Here is a 16,248-nt window from a genome sequence, read left to right on the forward strand (position 1 = left end):
AAGTCTTTGTTCAATACCAATTCCGAGGTAGATTACTGTTATTTCCAGAACAGGTATAGGAGAAGATAAATGAGGCGATTTACTATACTGATATATGCATAATTATTTATTCTATACAATTCTAAACTCTATCTCCTTTTCATTGTACTCGTAGACCTACATATTAATATGGGGTTGATTGATTTCATTTGGGGGAGTACATATTATTTTCATTTCCTATTATAGAAACCTAATTCAAACTATGGATAACTCTTGCACCGCCTGCAGGCAAGAAACTGCACTAGAAATGTCTCCACGACATTCATTTTAAATGTGTTATATTTTTTTTTGGTTTATTGCCATCGGAAAAATTTTCACTTACCACATCAGTTTTACAGGTTACCTGTTGCTCCGAAAGCGCTTTGTGTACAAAAACTATACAGTCCAGCTGAGAAATATTTTTAGACCACATTTTAGATCGGTTGGGGTCATGGAGTATACGCGAATGGAGAAATCTCTCAAATATGTTGAGGTTTAGTGCTGGTAAATATTTATGTTTGTGTCTAAAAGTTTAGAGGACTAGTTTATGTAGTTTTGTTTATGCGGTTAACCCATCATTTAATAGACTCATCCGTTGCATAGATCTTATTCCTCGGAATAAGATTTAGATATACATGGCCTTTTATTTAATTAATCTTTACTTTTATAATTTTGGGTTAATCTACAACACCAATAGGTGCTCCCGGTAACATCATCACTACGATTACAACATTAAGTATTTGGTAGTATTCATCTTTTGAGCTTATAATTACCGAATTAGTCATGCGCAACTTTTCTTGGAACGTATATTTATGAGCAGATTTAGAAAACAATGTATCTCTCTAGATATCATATACCTGTCAAAAAAAAGACAATTTTTTTGTTTTACAAACACCAGAGTTGATGATGGTTAACACAATTCAACTCAACATTGGGTGTGAACAACTTGGCACATCATCATATGTTGGAGAAATTTGCAAGCAAAGCTGCACTCTCTGTACGATTAGTTTCTTTTTCTTGCCTTTAAACATTTCTTCGGATAAATTATATGCACAGACGGCATATAAGCTTTTACACTTTGCGGGTTTTCTTTTTTCTTACTTTTTATTTTAATTTCTGAAATATTTTCGACATTCCTGTGGATGTGGTTCAATACGACACGGGGGAAAACTGCAGGTTAGAGTTGTATACAGGATATGCATGTGGACACTTTTTTTCTTCTTTTTTTTTATTTAATTTCCATGAGACATTTTTTTGATATGTCTAAAGACAGCTCCAATAAATATAAGAACATATATGGAACTTCACATGTCGATTTTTTTTGTATATACAAATTTTGATTTCTTTACCTAGTTAATATTTAAAAGGAACAAATTACGTATATTTAAATTTATTCTATATTAATAATAATATTAGAGTGTACTGTTGAAAGTATTGTCAACTACAGAGTCAAATAATATTTCAATTTGTTACGCTCCAGATTAATCCGAACCAACCACAATTAAGTTAACATTGAATAGTCACTAAAGCACATTGAAATTGTCTAAGTGAAGTAGAAGAATAGTATCAGACAACAAGAAGACAAAGGGAAAGAAGAAAAGAAAGGAAATCAAAAGATAATTTATGATGAGTGAACCAGTAGTCCTTTCCTCACTTCCTGAACCAGTCAATAAGGATGCTGGCCTTAATAAAGATAAGAAGAGTAAAGAAGATAGACCTTATAAATGTACCTATTGTGATAAGGCTTTCCATCGATTAGAACATCAAACCAGACATATCAGAACTCATACTGGAGAAAAACCTCATGCTTGTACTTTCCCTGGATGTACTAAGAGATTCAGTAGATCAGATGAATTAACCAGACATTTAAGAATTCATAATAATCCAACTTCCAGAAAGAGAAAGAATAAAAATGATGGAACTCCAAATACTTCAACCACTACCACTTTGGAACCATTACCAATTCAAGCTCCTCCAACTGCAGCTATCTTCCAACCACTTTCAACTGCTATTCCATATTCGGTCGATAGAAATGGGAACGCTGTATATCATCAACCATACCCAGTATATTTCATCCCACAACAACCTCAGCAAGCTATAGGTCAACAACAGCAATATGCTTTTGTATCTATACCGCCAACTATCGAACAACAACAGCAACAACAAATTCCACAGCCAATTCCACAGCCTATTCCACAACAAGTTCAACCAATACCTCAACAGCATTACCAACAAAAGGGATCTGCTGTCTTTTCCTTACCATCATCACCAACTAATTTCCAGCAATATACCAATAACAATAGCAATAACAATAATGGTTCAGCCACCGAAACTAAGACCCATAATTCCCCAACAGTACCAATAATAACTAAATCAGATTCAGCCTCATCTATAAGTTCTGGCGGCCCAGTATTTAGTCATGCTGGTACTCTTTCAACTGCTAATTCAGCTATTCATTCTCTTGGAACTTCTCCAGACACTTCATCCAACTCAACAATAATGCAACCACCATTCCATCATAAGCCAACCAGTTCCATAAGTAATTTGAATGAATATTTCTTACAGAATCAACAGAAGCAAAGTCGTTTATTTAATTCATCGACAACTTCACTTAATTCATTAGCTGGTCTTAGCATCAATAATAATCTCAGTACCAACAATAGTGCAACAACTACAAGCAAGCTTAAGTCATCAAATTCAGGTTCTAACTTGGCTTCATTAGGAAGTTTATCATCATTACAACGTATGACTCCAATTAAGCCAAGTTTACATAGTACCAATTCTAGTAATAATGTTCGTCCATCTAACTTTAGTTTACCAAGACAAGTTAGTGCTACATCATTGAACTTAGAATTCTTTCAAGCCAATAATGGACCTTCTAATAAGAAATCTCGTCCAAATTCACCAACTCAATCTCTGGGTCAATTATTTATGATGTCTGCTAGTAGTAGTTCTGGAAGTAACTCTGGATCTAATGTTCCAAGTGTGTTACATAATCCTGGATCTGCTTCTAATTCTGGTGCTCGTAGAGCTGGTCAGTTTTTAATTTCACCTAATGAAACCCCATTACAAACACCTTCTCAATCCCCTCATTTGCAACCACAATCATTTCCTAATGGTGGAGCTACGACTCCATCTAGTAGTAGTGTTAATACATTAATTAGTACTGCTGCTCAAACTATTGAAAATGAAAAGAATCATGCTACACAAGCTCAAACCACTGCTAATAGCAGTGGTAGTATCGCTACTACAGGTACAGTATTACCACCAATTAGGTCGGTTTTAAGCTTTACATCATTGAATAGTTATCCACCAGCCTTTATGACTCCTTCTGTAAACACACCAGTTGTTGAAGAAGAACCAAAAAGAGTGGCAAACAATCATAATGATATGAGTTTATCTAATATCATGAGCTAAGCTAAGCTAAGTTGATATATGAGGTTATATACCCTTTATTTTTTTCTATTTAGATTACGAATTACTACTTTTTTTATTATTTCATGACAGGGAGGTATTATTACTACTATTAATGGTATAGTTTAGTTTATAGAGATTATATTAATAATAACATTATTTATTTATTAAATAGTTTGAAATGTCGTAGATAGAACGTTACCATAAAGAATGTCACAGCGTGAAATTTGGGCGCAAAATTATGAGGCACAGTATCAATTGCTTGGCTAAGTAAGTAAGTAAGGCGACCAGCGCAGGCAATGAACGAGGAAAGTGAGGAGACATACCAAACGTTGACGTATACGCAGTATTCTTGTTAAGATGTATCTTGCAGTGAAATTACTGAGCTACAAATCAGGTAAGTATTACCATTGAAGTTCCTGTACAGTTGTTCCAGAATTTAACAATGATCAAGAAATTCCGGTCTGGTTTGGGGATTATTACGGAATTTCGATTCACACAAAACTGTCCGGGTTAATTTTAAAAAACGAATGAAGATCTGGAGAATCGTAAGGTATGTGCCCGGTGACTGTGATTACATTGTCTACAATAGAAAGAATATTTAATGTGCTCAAATATCAGCTAATACATTAAGGACAACCCCGCTAATCAACCCCGCGTTGCAAAAACTACAGGTTACAGACGGCATTTTGGGAGATTTATTTCTAATACATAAATGTACTAGTGGAGGTGACCAAAGTACCCCATAGTTAGTTTTGCATACGCATGCAACAGATACTAACTGGGAACAAAATGAAAGGCGGAGGAAATTTATTTGATTGGATGGAGTCGACCTTCCTGGAGAATTTATTCCGGAGCGCACTGTATCAGGAACAATAACAATAAGGACTAACTGGTATAAAATAATAAGCAGCAGTAATGAATAAGATTTTGTGTTAGATAGATAATGTAGAAATAAGCGGAGTTAGGTGGATACAAACATACCGAGAAAGAAGGTAGAATAGATCAAGTACGATAGAAAATAATGGAAACATAAGTACAAAGAAGAAAGTATGGGGAAAGGATGAGAAACAAACCTGGAACAATCATTCATTCTGATAGAGGAGAAATAAATGGTCAAGTGGGGCAGATAGGGGTAGTAACGAATTTACTAGCTATAGCAAATAATTGTCGCACTTCAGTAGTACTGTGGTCATTGTAATTGTCGTATTTACGTGTAATTGGCTTATTATTTTAAAATGTCCATTTTCTAATCAATTTCATATCCATGGGAATAGCTTAGCATTACTTGAACTAGAGAAATACTGGAGCTTCCCTCCCCTCCCCCACGTTAGTCTAGTTTTAAGTTTTTAGTTACTGTAGTAGTTAATTATCCTGCATACAGACTGGCTGAAAACAGTAAGTTAACCGTAATACTGAAAAAAAGGTCGAAGCGGAGAATTGTCTAATTAATAACCAATTTAACAACACGACTATCACTATAGTGCATTGCACAAATTACTACTACACTTACATAGGGCGTACGATATATGGGGTAATGTCAATAAATGTAAATAAAGCTCAGTAAAACATATCATCAATTTTTCAAAGCAGAGTACTAACTCCAAGAAGAATCTTAATTAGTTCTATTGCTTGCTTGCTTATTGAGTGAGATGACATGACTGCCTAAGAGGATCTTCCATCAACTGAGATTTTACATTTTTGACACTATGTAATGGCGCGCTTGGAGCTAACAGTAAAAATTTTGGTTAGAGCGCCAAAGAAAAATGTGGGGGAGACCAACGTCGAGGTACGCTACTAATTTTTCACTATTGATTTGGTGGATGAGATTAGTGTAATATACTTGATTCAATGCTTATTCTCTTATATGGAGTTGTTACCACTGTATGGAGTAGTTTACAGTAATGACTGAACCCGTAGTAATTGCCAATTGAGTGTAGATCTAATCATTGAGCGATGAGCATCAAAGTATTGATACTTTTGTACTACTAACCTTTGGAACATCTATACACTGTAACAAAGTAATTGTAAAGATTTGAATCAGTATAGCCTGAATTGACCGACAAGAATTTACCAGAAAGATCAATAGTTCAATAGGTCATGTAAGAAGAAAAACTACAAGTAAGAAGGTAAACCACTGAACACAAACGTATGTATATATATATTTGCAATAATAGTACACCTTCCTTAGTAATAACTTGTAAGATATTTACAATACACAATAATAAATATAATAAAGTACTATATTAAGCCGAATAGTAATAAATTTGTTAGAAAGGTCCAAGCATATAACGCATTGAAATTTGTGTGTGTATACGATTTCTCGGAACCAGTTTCTTCGGTAGTTCCACCCCAATTTTGTGCCACCTTATTGTGTATTGCTCTGGAAAAATTAATTAGGAGCTATTGACAGATCCTTTGGAAAATGGGGATTATAAATAACCCATTGAATTTCTCCTTTTCCAATTAGAAAATTTGAAAGGGGAATCTTTTTCATTTATTCTTTTACTTATTAGCTTCTTTAGTTAATTCAAGTGTTTCTACTAATAGTAAATATAAATAATTAATCATGGCTTCTACTGCTATTAAATTAAATTCTGGTCATTTAATGCCATTAGTCGGTTTCGGTTGTTGGAAAGTTGATAACGCCACTGCTGCTGAACAAATTTACAATGCCATTAAAACTGGTTACAGATTATTTGATGGTGCCGAAGATTATGGTAACGAAAAGGAAGTTGGTGAAGGTATTAACAAGGCCATTAAAGATGGTTTAGTTAAGAGAGAAGAATTATTCATTACTTCTAAATTATGGAATAACTTCCATGATCCAAAGAATGTTGAAACTGCTTTAAACAGAACTTTAAGTGACTTGAAATTGGATTACGTTGATTTATTCTTAATCCACTTCCCAATTGCTTTTAAATTTGTTCCATTAAATGAAAAATACCCACCAGGATTTTACTGTGGTGATGGTGACAAATTCCACTATGAAGATGTTCCATTATTAGAAACCTGGAAGGCTTTAGAAAAATTAGTTAAGGCTGGTAAGATTAAATCTATTGGTATTTCTAACTTCACCGGTGCTCTCATCTACGATTTATTAAGAGGAGCTGAAATCCCACCAGCTGTTTTACAAATTGAACATCACCCATACTTACAACAACCAAGATTAGTTGAATGGGTTCAAAGTAAAGGTATTGCTATTACTGCTTACTCTTCATTTGGACCTCAATCTTTCTTGGAATTAAACCACTCCAAGGCTTTAAACACTCCAACTTTGTTTGAACACAACACCATTATTTCTATTGCTGAAAGAGTTAAGAAGACCCCAGCTCAAGTCTTATTAAGATGGGCTTCTCAAAGAAACATTGCTATCATTCCAAAGTCTAACAACCCAGGTAGATTATTACAAAACTTGGAAGTTAACGATTTCGACTTAACCAAAGAAGATTTCGAAGAAATTTCTAAATTAGACATTGGTTTAAGATTCAATGACCCATGGGACTGGGACAAGATTCCAATTTTCGTCTAATCTATTTATTCATTTATTGTATGTTTGTAGTTCTGGGTTGATCTTCAGAGTTCAAGCAGTTTAATTTTATTATTATTATTATTATTAGAGATAAACAAAATTTATGAATACTATCTTAGCGAAATTCAGGTAAATATATATAATTTAGGTTAGTCTATTGTTTAGCTTATTCGATTATAATACAAGCAATTAGTACGATCAAATATTGAATATAACTTTTTATTAAATACTGTAAACAATAATTAATCAGATTGAATCCAAAACAGCCTTACGACCAAGATTCAAGATCTTAAGAGTAGATACAAAATCGTCACGATTGATATAAGCTCCACACATACGTCTTTTACCAGTAAATTCAGTTCTGGAATGGAAACAACGCCAATTATCAAATATAAGACATTGACCAGGTCTTAATTGATAAAAGAGTTCATTGGCGGGATCAGTAATGATCGATACCCATTGACGAATAGCTCTATAGAATTTAGGTACATCTGCAGGATCGGCCCATTGATCCATTGTAGATCTGTCACTTTGATTCCATCTCACTTGTAAAAGGTTACCTTCGTCATCAAGCTTGAAAATAGGTTGAGGAATATCTGGTTGAATACATACCTTTTCTTCACCAGCCAGATGAGCAGGGATTTTAATTCTGGTGAAAAGTTCATAACTGGCAGGATCAGTCTTCTTGAGAATCTCAGCACATTGGAATGCATCGACTAAGGAAGTAGTACCACCTTCACCATCATGATACAAAAGGTGAAATAATTGTAAACCAGGAGTGTCTGACCAGTAAGTTCCATCAGTATGAGAAGAAATATCAATGTTAGTATAGGCCGTATCATTCTTCAGTAAATCACTGGTGAAATCCCAAAATCCTCCATAATGAGTAGGTCTAATATAAGACAACTTCTCACATAACTTCTCAGTATCTTCAGGAGTTTCAGGAACATTATCAATCAAAGTAAATCCATGTTTCCAAATCTTGAGACTCCAATCTCTGATAGCTTCTTCACCATCAGTGTCATCACTAGATTTGATAATTTCATTAAAGTCTACTCGAGGTAAGTTGTCCTTTATATCGGCAACTTTCCAATGAACTTGAGCTAATTTTGTTTCCTCTCCTACTAATTTAAGTTTAGCAGGAACAAGCTTTGGTTGATATGCATGCAAAAAAAGCCAATGAGAATCATACACACTGGAATGATTGTCCTGATCCCAAACAATGGCAAGAGAATCACCATCATTCTCAATATCAAAGCTGATGGCTTCAATATCTTCATTAATACTAGCGGAATTGAGTAATCTCTGTTTAGTAATAGTATAATAACATTGGTCACAGTGACAATTGTCCCGGAGCCAGATATTATGGAAGATAGCTTGATCTCCACGAGCGAAAGTCACGACAATTTGTCGATAATCTTCTGGATCAACAATTGCTGATCCAATCTTTTGCTTATATATTGTCATAGTTACTATACAATGTTACAATCCTAAGAATAAGTATTTACGAAAGAGAGTGATAGACGAACAGACAAATCGGTCGTCTTTGAAAAATTCCTCGAACCACCGCTATCTCCTGCTCTGAAAAATTTCCCCATACTTCAGATAAGCGCCTGCATAGAATGCGCCCACCAGCAGCCCACTCTGCTAAATTAATTAATAGCCTTGTCGCACGACCCATTATAGTTGGCCCCCTACTCCAAGCGAATCAGCTTGGGGATTAACTCTAAGATAAAGTTAGTTACTGAGTAGATACACTACTGTCTGTAGACTGTCACATACTGAGGACTCTACGAATATTATTTCCGTCACCTTCATCTTCACCGGAGTCTTGTTCTTCTCCCTGTTCAGTTCCTGTTCCTGTCCGCTAGTAATTTGCCTTTGTGTGAGATTGGTTTTGTGCCGACTCATCTCCAATACAAGCATAGCAAACACAGTGTTATAGTCATCTATAAGGACAAACTAGACACATAGAGAGATAGTATAACTAACCAAGAGACTCTAACCATCTACATCGGACATTTCGAATTTATAAGGATCCAAAAATTGTTCTCCTAATTAATATACATCAGTTTGTATAATTATAGTTGTGGAACGGAATTAACGTTTCCTATTCAAAATCCGTTGTTAAGGTCATTGTCATTGTTATTGTAATTGTAATTATAAATTGTTTGCATAACCAGTGCTGGTATACACACCGACCGCGCAAAGGATGGAAATTACATCTAACGAAAGCATAGCGAGCGTCAGTACCGCGACATCCATCACTACCGCCACCTCACCCACATCTCATCATATTTTATTAAGTCAACTGCAACATCCCGATTGGGTATCGATGGATATCGATAAGTTGGCCAAGTCACTATTCAATGGAGAAGATCAACCATTGAATGATAATATTAAGAACTTGAAGGTTAAATCAATTCAAGAATCATTGATATCATCAAGTTCTCAATTTGCTAAGTTTGTTGAATATCTGAGGTCAACTGATGGATTGATAAATAATGAGTTTAGGTCGAAAATTTGGCCTATACTTTTAGGAATTAATGATGAGAATGGTGGTGAAGTTTCTCATGAGTTACTACTGTCTAATACAACTGTCAATAATTCTCCTAATCCTAATGTAACAACCATTGAAACAGATGAGAATATAATAACTCCTACCAATAAGTTGAATACAATCTCAGCTTCTTTCTTCCTCGAAGATTTAAATACTAATGATTTACTACCTCATAAGGATGAAGATCAAGTAAAATTAGATATTCAAAGATCTTTCACTATTTTAAATCATATACAATCCCTACAATCTCAATTACAAAATGAATCATATACGACGATTTTCTCTCCATCAGATATGAATGATCTTAAGAAGAAATTACTGAATTTGATAATTAAAATATTAAGAAAATATCCTACTTTACATTATTATCAAGGATTTCATGATATTGCCAGTATAGTATTATTAATTTGTCATACTCATAATGAAGATGACCCTCAAAATGATTATTATATAAATGAAGAGTTAGCATTTAAATTATTAGAAAGATTAACAGTATTTCATTTACGTGATTTTATGATTAATGATATGAATCTCACTATAAATCATTTAAAATTAATTCCTACATTATTAGAAGTGGTTGACCCTCAACTCTTTGAATTAATTAAACAAACAAGTAATCAATACATTCAAACAGGTGGTATACTGTATGATTATAGCTTTTATCAAAGTATTTCTTGTATTCTAACTATGTTTAGTCATGATATTTCCAATATTCAACATATCTTGATAATATGGGACTTTGTTTTTAGTTATAATTCCATCTTAATTAATCCCTATATCTATGCAGCTGCTTTAATTCATTTTAAAGATGATATATTCTTAAAATTGAATGTAATTATTGAGGATGATGATACAGATTTTTCAAATGTCGATTCAGATATCGTCCATACTTTAACATCACCTAATTCATTATTTGATGGTTTAACTGATGAAGATCTTATTAAGATTCTTAATAAGGCCAAATCGTTACTTGAAGCTTATTCTATTGATGAAGTAAAGAATTCAGCCTCGAATTTCGATATATGGTTTAAACATTTTAATCCTAATTCAGTCTTATTGACATCTTCAAGTATTAAATTTGATAATTCCTATAAACGTGAACATTTTGATCAATGGTTAATTGGTAGTAATTCATTCAGTGAACTTATTCAACTACAAGAAGATGAAATTGCTAAACAAACCGTTCATGATTTAGAAGTTAGTCGTCGTATAGTTGAACAACAAGAAGAATTATCGAATTCCCTTATTTCAGAAACAGATTTCGATTCGAATTCTCATCTGTTATCATCATCATTAAGCTTGACATCAACATCTTCATCTACTATTAATACTAAAATCACTTCATCAGCATTGTTTAAGAAATTATTTAAACTTGATCATTCAACAAGACCTACTAGACCCACTACCCCATTATCAGATAAGGATGAAAATAAGAAATTAATTAATAGAAATAAGGATACTCATCTTATCTTCAATAATATTTATAAGATTAGTTTCACTATAGGATTTATTGGATTTCTAATTCATTTTCTCCTTATTAAAAATAATCCTACCATATATAACAATGGATTATATAAGATGTTTAGTAGTAGTGTTTCATCACCAATGAAAAAAATTGGTGAATCAATCATTAAGAATGAACCTATTCATACTATTACATCTGAAATCTCTAATATGAGTGCTGATATAATCAGTGATGTTGGAATTGCCTTTTATGATGTATGCACATTTGTTAAAAACTCTGAATTCGTTAGTCATGGTATAAGTTTAAGCCAAGTAGGTTTAGGAGGTATAAGAAACACTCTATTTGGAGCTGTTTCATGACAACTTGTAATTATAATTCACCTTTTTTATCATTATGTGTTTTTACCGATTTCTTTTCAGTTCTACTCCTTTTAGCCTTGTTCATAATATCTTTGGAGAACAAGCAATTTAGTTATCGTATTAACTTCTTTATGCCTGGATTTTCACTATACATACTTTTCTTCTATTTCTTTATTTCTTTATTTATTTATTTATTTATTTATACTGAATTATTTATTATCAACTAATATTACATATTACATATTAAAATCCATTGCATCTAACCACTCAAATCTATTTCATATATTAAGACAGTATCGGTGAATGAAGAATGTCCCCAACCTCTATTACCACTAGCACTTACCATGAATCTACCAGTTTCATCAACATAAAGGGTACTTAACATTCCTCCTTGATGTCCAGGAATAATTAAGAATGGTGTAGCTTGTTTCTTTGCATTAACTGCTACATTAGCATGTTCATCATAAAGGGTTAAATCATAAAGTCTAATATTATCATTTGAACCACACAATATAAAATTATTATTAGGCATGGTCGATATAGAACTTACAGGACCCGAAATCTTTGGGAATTGTAATAATTTCAGTACATTAGGAATCATAGTATCCTTATTTTGTCCTGATTTTGGACTTCTCTTATGAGGCATCTTAATAGAAAATTCTTCAACTACACTATTTCTTCTACCAGCATAAATAAATTCTCCACAATTCGACCATGTTGAAGACATACACCAAGGCGGTATACCTTCAGATACTCCTAATCTTAATACAGGATTGGCAACTCTAACATCCCAGATGTTTATGGTACCATCAATACTTGAACTCATAAATATATCTTCATTTTTATAGGTTTTATTAGAAATTTTACTATTATTAAATTCAGGTTGACTTGGAGCTTTATCCAGACTTTCTTCTTCTTTTCTTTTATTATTACTTATTTCTGTATCTCCTTCAGCATCACTTTCACCAAAGAGTGAATCAATATCTTTATCTTCTTCATCACCTCCATCACCATTAATAGATTTTTCACTTTTAATTGGTTCTGGTATTACTTCTTCTTCTTCAACAATATCAATAGATAAATCAGTTAAACCTTGGGGACGATATTGAATATTAGATATTTGACCAGAACTTCCAGAAAAGATTCGATTGGTCTTCCCCGTATGAAGATCCCATTCTCGAACAGTTTTATCCCATGATCCTGATAAGAATTTATCTTGACTAGTATTTAATTTAATTACTGATACTGCATCATTATGACCTTTTAAACCATCTGATTTCTTATTAGAATGAGGAAAATAATGATGAATAGCTCCCTCATTATATCTCATGGTATATAATGAAATACCTCCGGATAATAATCCTGATAAACACCAATAACCTGATCTTTCAACATCTAAAGCATATACCGGATTAACTTTAGGTTCATAACTGACAGATCCTGTACTAAAATCACTAACTTTTAATTTGGGATTAGCTTCCATTAATTGTTTTCTTGTCATAGGTTGTTCATTCTCCCAATATGAACATATAACTCCTGCTTTTGTTAATGAATCAGCTACTAAATTATGCTTTTGTGCCATAGTTAAAGGTGATTTCCCTTGAATAGATGCTATAAAATCATATTTCCGAATAAATCCATCTTCTCCTCCAGTTAATATCCATTTAGGACCATCAGTAAATGCCAATGAATGACATTGTGAAGTATAAGGTATAGCTACTGAAGGTATTATATCGAATTCACTAGCAATCTTAGCTTTGGCTATAACATCATCTCGGAAATTGATCTCTTTGACTGTGCCATCTTGTTGTTCCAATGATTCTGATTGATTATTATCTGTATTATCTTCTTCCTTATCTTTATCTTCTTCATCTGCTTCACCTTCTTGTAGTTCCAGTGATGGAGGTTTCAATTCCTCATCCTGGGTTTCTTTGGCGTCTTCAAACTTCTCCTCGTTATCATTATCATCTCCACCTTTATTACTTGATTCATGACCATTCTTATTAACTTCTGCTGTACCTCCTTCGGCTTCTGCTTCCGCTTCGCCTTCTTCTTCCTCTCCTTCCATGTCTTCATCCTCTTCTTCTTCTTCCTCCTCTTCTTCTCCATCCTCGTCCTCATCATCATCATCTTCATCGTCATCATCCTCACCTTCTTCGTCTTCATCTTCATCCCCATCACCATCACCATCTTCTTCTATTTCCTCATCTTCTTCTCCTTCAACATCTCCATAATTCTCATTCCCTCCATCATCCCCCTCTTCTTCTTCCTCTTCCATCTCATCCTCATTGTCTTCGACATTGAATAAGTCGTCTTGTTCGACCGAAGCCATTGTTTGTACTGAAGTGAAAAATTACTGTAATTCCTTCAAACAACCAAAAATTCTGCTAATTGAACTCACACTTCTCAACCAGCACACTAACACGTGTATGGCTCTAGTCAATCTACAAAAAAGCTAATTGAAGCTCAGATATATGGTCTTTACTTAGTATTATAAGACCATAATAAGCTGGAGTATGGAAATTTCCTGGTCTCGAGAGAGGGTGTATATGCAGGAAAACTACAACTACACAGTAGACTACTACAGTCTCTAACTATTATTACTAGTGGGGACTCGTAACTACAAAACTTGTTATATATGAACATAATGAATAGATTGATACTATATACCACTTACAGTAAGCTATACTAGCTAATACCTAAAGCATTTATTCGTAAATCCAACCGAATAAAGCTGGCTTGTATTCGACTAATTCTTCCTTCTTGAACCATAAGGCAATTTCCTTGTTAGCAGATTCAACAGAGTCAGAACCATGAGCAACATTTCTACCGGTTTCAATGGCAAAATCACCTCTGATAGTACCTGGAGCAGATTGTAATGGGTTAGTAGCACCTAAAATAGCTCTACCTTGTTTAACAACATCTTTACCTTCCCAAACAGTAGCTAAAATTGGACCAGATAACATGTAAGATAATAAAGATGGGAAGAATGGCTTAGATTGTAAGTCATCGTAATGTTCTCTTAATAAAGATTCATTAGCTTGAACTAATTTAATACCAACTAATTTATAACCTCTGCTTTCAAATCTGGATAAGATTGAAGAGACTAAACCTCTTTGGACACCATCTGGCTTAATAGCAATGAAAGTTCTTTCGGTAGACATTGTAATTGGATTCGATACGATACGATTGAGTTGGAAACGAATTGACTAACAACAATAAGAAGAAGAAGAAGAGGACAGCCGTTAAACTTCAGGAGTCGGGCAACGAACTACTCGACACCTGAAAAATTTTCCACACCTCAAAACAGGAAATATGCGGCGTTCGACAAATTTGTGCCACATCGTGGGGTTTGATGATGAATTTGCACGACCAAGATTTTTGCAGCATAGAGTTAGGGCATGGATAAAGTGTAGATAAAGTATGGATAAAGTGTTGTGTTGTGTTGTGAAAATAATGCTATAAAGAAGACAACTGTGTATATAATACAAAGTAATATTTACATAATATATAAAACAAAATTAGAGATTATTTAAAGGAAACTGATATTTGCACAAGAAGGGCGCCCTTTATTTAGTACGGAGAATTTGGATGAAGAACAGAATGAGAAATTATTAAGATTATAGAAGTGTAACAGAGTACTTTCATTGACACTGTTATTGTTATTATTATTGTTATTGTTATTGCAAGAAGAATTACCAGATGGAGTAATTTGAACACCAGATGTTGGAGTGAAATCAAACTCGTTATTTTCTGTTATGACCAGCAAAATAGAAGAGGAATCACTTACTGCATCATATTCAGAGTGGTCTTCAAAACTTCTATCATCACATGTGAAATACTCATCAAATTCTTGATCTTCATCTTCTAAATAGTAGCGAGAAAGATCAAATAATACATTTGTATTACAGTATGATCGTTTTGGAGTAGGCACAACAATCTTAGTAGAAACAGGAGTAGTTTCTTCTGTAGATATAGCAGTAAACTTTCCTAAATTTAGTATAGGAGTGTTTTCCACAGCAGTTTGTATATCAGAAAGCTCCGTTACGGAAGAGGAAGAATCATTAGAATTTGTAAATAACGAACTTGAAGAAGACAGACTATCTGAACTATACTTTAGTTTATGGCATTTATTTCTTCTATCGAAATAATTGATAATAAATCGAGGATAGTAGAAGATACCCTGTTTTATAAGAAATTTATTAAAGGGAGTATCATAACCTAATAATTCGCCACGGTTTAAGAAGTATTGCTTCTTCTCGTTATGTAAACACAGTTGAACAGAACTTCTCATAAGATAGATGTAAGATAGATGTAAGATAGATGTATTGATTGGTACAGTAGAATATCGAATATTGAACTACCAAACGAAAGAAAGAGAATATACAGAAGAAACAAAAGTTTACTGAATTAAATAAATTATATTATATATAGTTTATATTATAGTTCCAATATGTTCTGCTAGAGTTTAGCAGCCGTTGACAGGGTCGTGCACATAAGCCTGAATTTTAATTTGCGGCAAGACGAGGAAGAGAAGGAAAGCTTAAACAGCCGATGGTTATAAGCCAACAGGGGTAAGGGGAATTTAGGGAATTTAGGGAATTTAGGGCTAATTCAGTTATACTTACCTTAATAGTCCAATATAAAGATGCAATAACAGTGTTTATATTATATACCATTACAGTTAGATATATCATTGTTAGTTATTGTTATGGTTTCCCTGATACACCCACATTTACATTTTACCTTTACATCAGTATGCGGATTTGTACATTGTACTAATTCGTATAATAAAGAATGAGTAGTGAAGTTTCCAAATTAGGTATCCAGTGCATTGTCAAGTGCTGCTCATTGTTCAGTGTTCAGTGTACGCGCTTTGTTAAATTTTCAAATTTTTTAT

At 33.5% G+C, this 16,248-nt stretch overlaps 7 protein-coding genes across 7 annotated transcripts; 3 read left to right on the forward strand and 4 right to left on the reverse strand. All coding sequences in view use genetic code 12, as the record gives it.

Moving 5' to 3' along the window:
• Positions 1-1,301: 1,301 nt before the first annotated feature.
• MIG1 (transcription factor) lies at positions 1,302-3,616 on the forward strand. The gene has a single exon (XM_064881691.1). The coding sequence runs from the start codon at positions 1,642-1,644 to the stop codon at positions 3,433-3,435; it is 1,794 nt and encodes a 597-aa protein (XP_064738538.1). The 5' UTR covers positions 1,302-1,641; the 3' UTR covers positions 3,436-3,616.
• A 2,301-nt stretch (positions 3,617-5,917) lies between these two features.
• Positions 5,918-7,167, forward strand: GRE3 (trifunctional aldehyde reductase/xylose reductase/glucose 1-dehydrogenase (NADP(+))). The gene has a single exon (XM_064881692.1). It carries the CDS (start codon positions 6,002-6,004, stop codon positions 6,962-6,964), a length of 963 nt encoding a protein of 320 aa, XP_064738539.1. The 5' UTR covers positions 5,918-6,001; the 3' UTR covers positions 6,965-7,167.
• Positions 7,168-7,210: 43 nt separating this feature from the next.
• RJT21DRAFT_85274 (uncharacterized protein) lies at positions 7,211-8,431 on the reverse strand (the record flags this gene model as incomplete). Its single annotated transcript, XM_064885433.1, has 1 exon — positions 7,211-8,431. The coding sequence occupies one exon, from the start codon at positions 8,429-8,431 to the stop codon at positions 7,211-7,213; it is 1,221 nt and encodes a 406-aa protein (XP_064738540.1).
• Positions 8,432-9,299: 868 nt separating this feature from the next.
• Positions 9,300-11,348, forward strand: GYP8 (Gyp8p; the record flags this gene model as incomplete). Its single annotated transcript, XM_064885406.1, has 2 exons — positions 9,300-9,563; positions 9,636-11,348. 2 exons carry the CDS (start codon positions 9,300-9,302, stop codon positions 11,346-11,348), a joined length of 1,977 nt encoding a protein of 658 aa, XP_064738541.1.
• Positions 11,349-11,483: 135 nt separating this feature from the next.
• On the reverse strand, positions 11,484-13,802 carry RJT21DRAFT_120336 (SAGA complex subunit). Its single transcript, XM_064881693.1, has one exon. It carries the CDS (start codon positions 13,678-13,680, stop codon positions 11,608-11,610), a length of 2,073 nt encoding a protein of 690 aa, XP_064738542.1. The 5' UTR covers positions 13,681-13,802; the 3' UTR covers positions 11,484-11,607.
• A 181-nt stretch (positions 13,803-13,983) lies between these two features.
• On the reverse strand, positions 13,984-14,604 carry YNK1 (nucleoside diphosphate kinase). The gene has a single exon (XM_064881694.1). It carries the CDS (start codon positions 14,510-14,512, stop codon positions 14,057-14,059), a length of 456 nt encoding a protein of 151 aa, XP_064738543.1. The 5' UTR covers positions 14,513-14,604; the 3' UTR covers positions 13,984-14,056.
• Positions 14,605-14,880: 276 nt separating this feature from the next.
• Positions 14,881-15,642, reverse strand: RJT21DRAFT_1235 (uncharacterized protein; the record flags this gene model as incomplete). Its single annotated transcript, XM_064882742.1, has 1 exon — positions 14,881-15,642. The coding sequence occupies one exon, from the start codon at positions 15,640-15,642 to the stop codon at positions 14,881-14,883; it is 762 nt and encodes a 253-aa protein (XP_064738544.1).
• Positions 15,643-16,248: the final 606 nt, after the last annotated feature.

Source organism: Scheffersomyces amazonensis (assembly GCF_036850825.1).
Source record: "Scheffersomyces amazonensis strain UFMG-HMD-26.3 chromosome Unknown RJT21scaffold_3, whole genome shotgun sequence".
NCBI classification, from domain to species: domain Eukaryota; kingdom Fungi; phylum Ascomycota; class Pichiomycetes; order Serinales; family Debaryomycetaceae; genus Scheffersomyces; species Scheffersomyces amazonensis.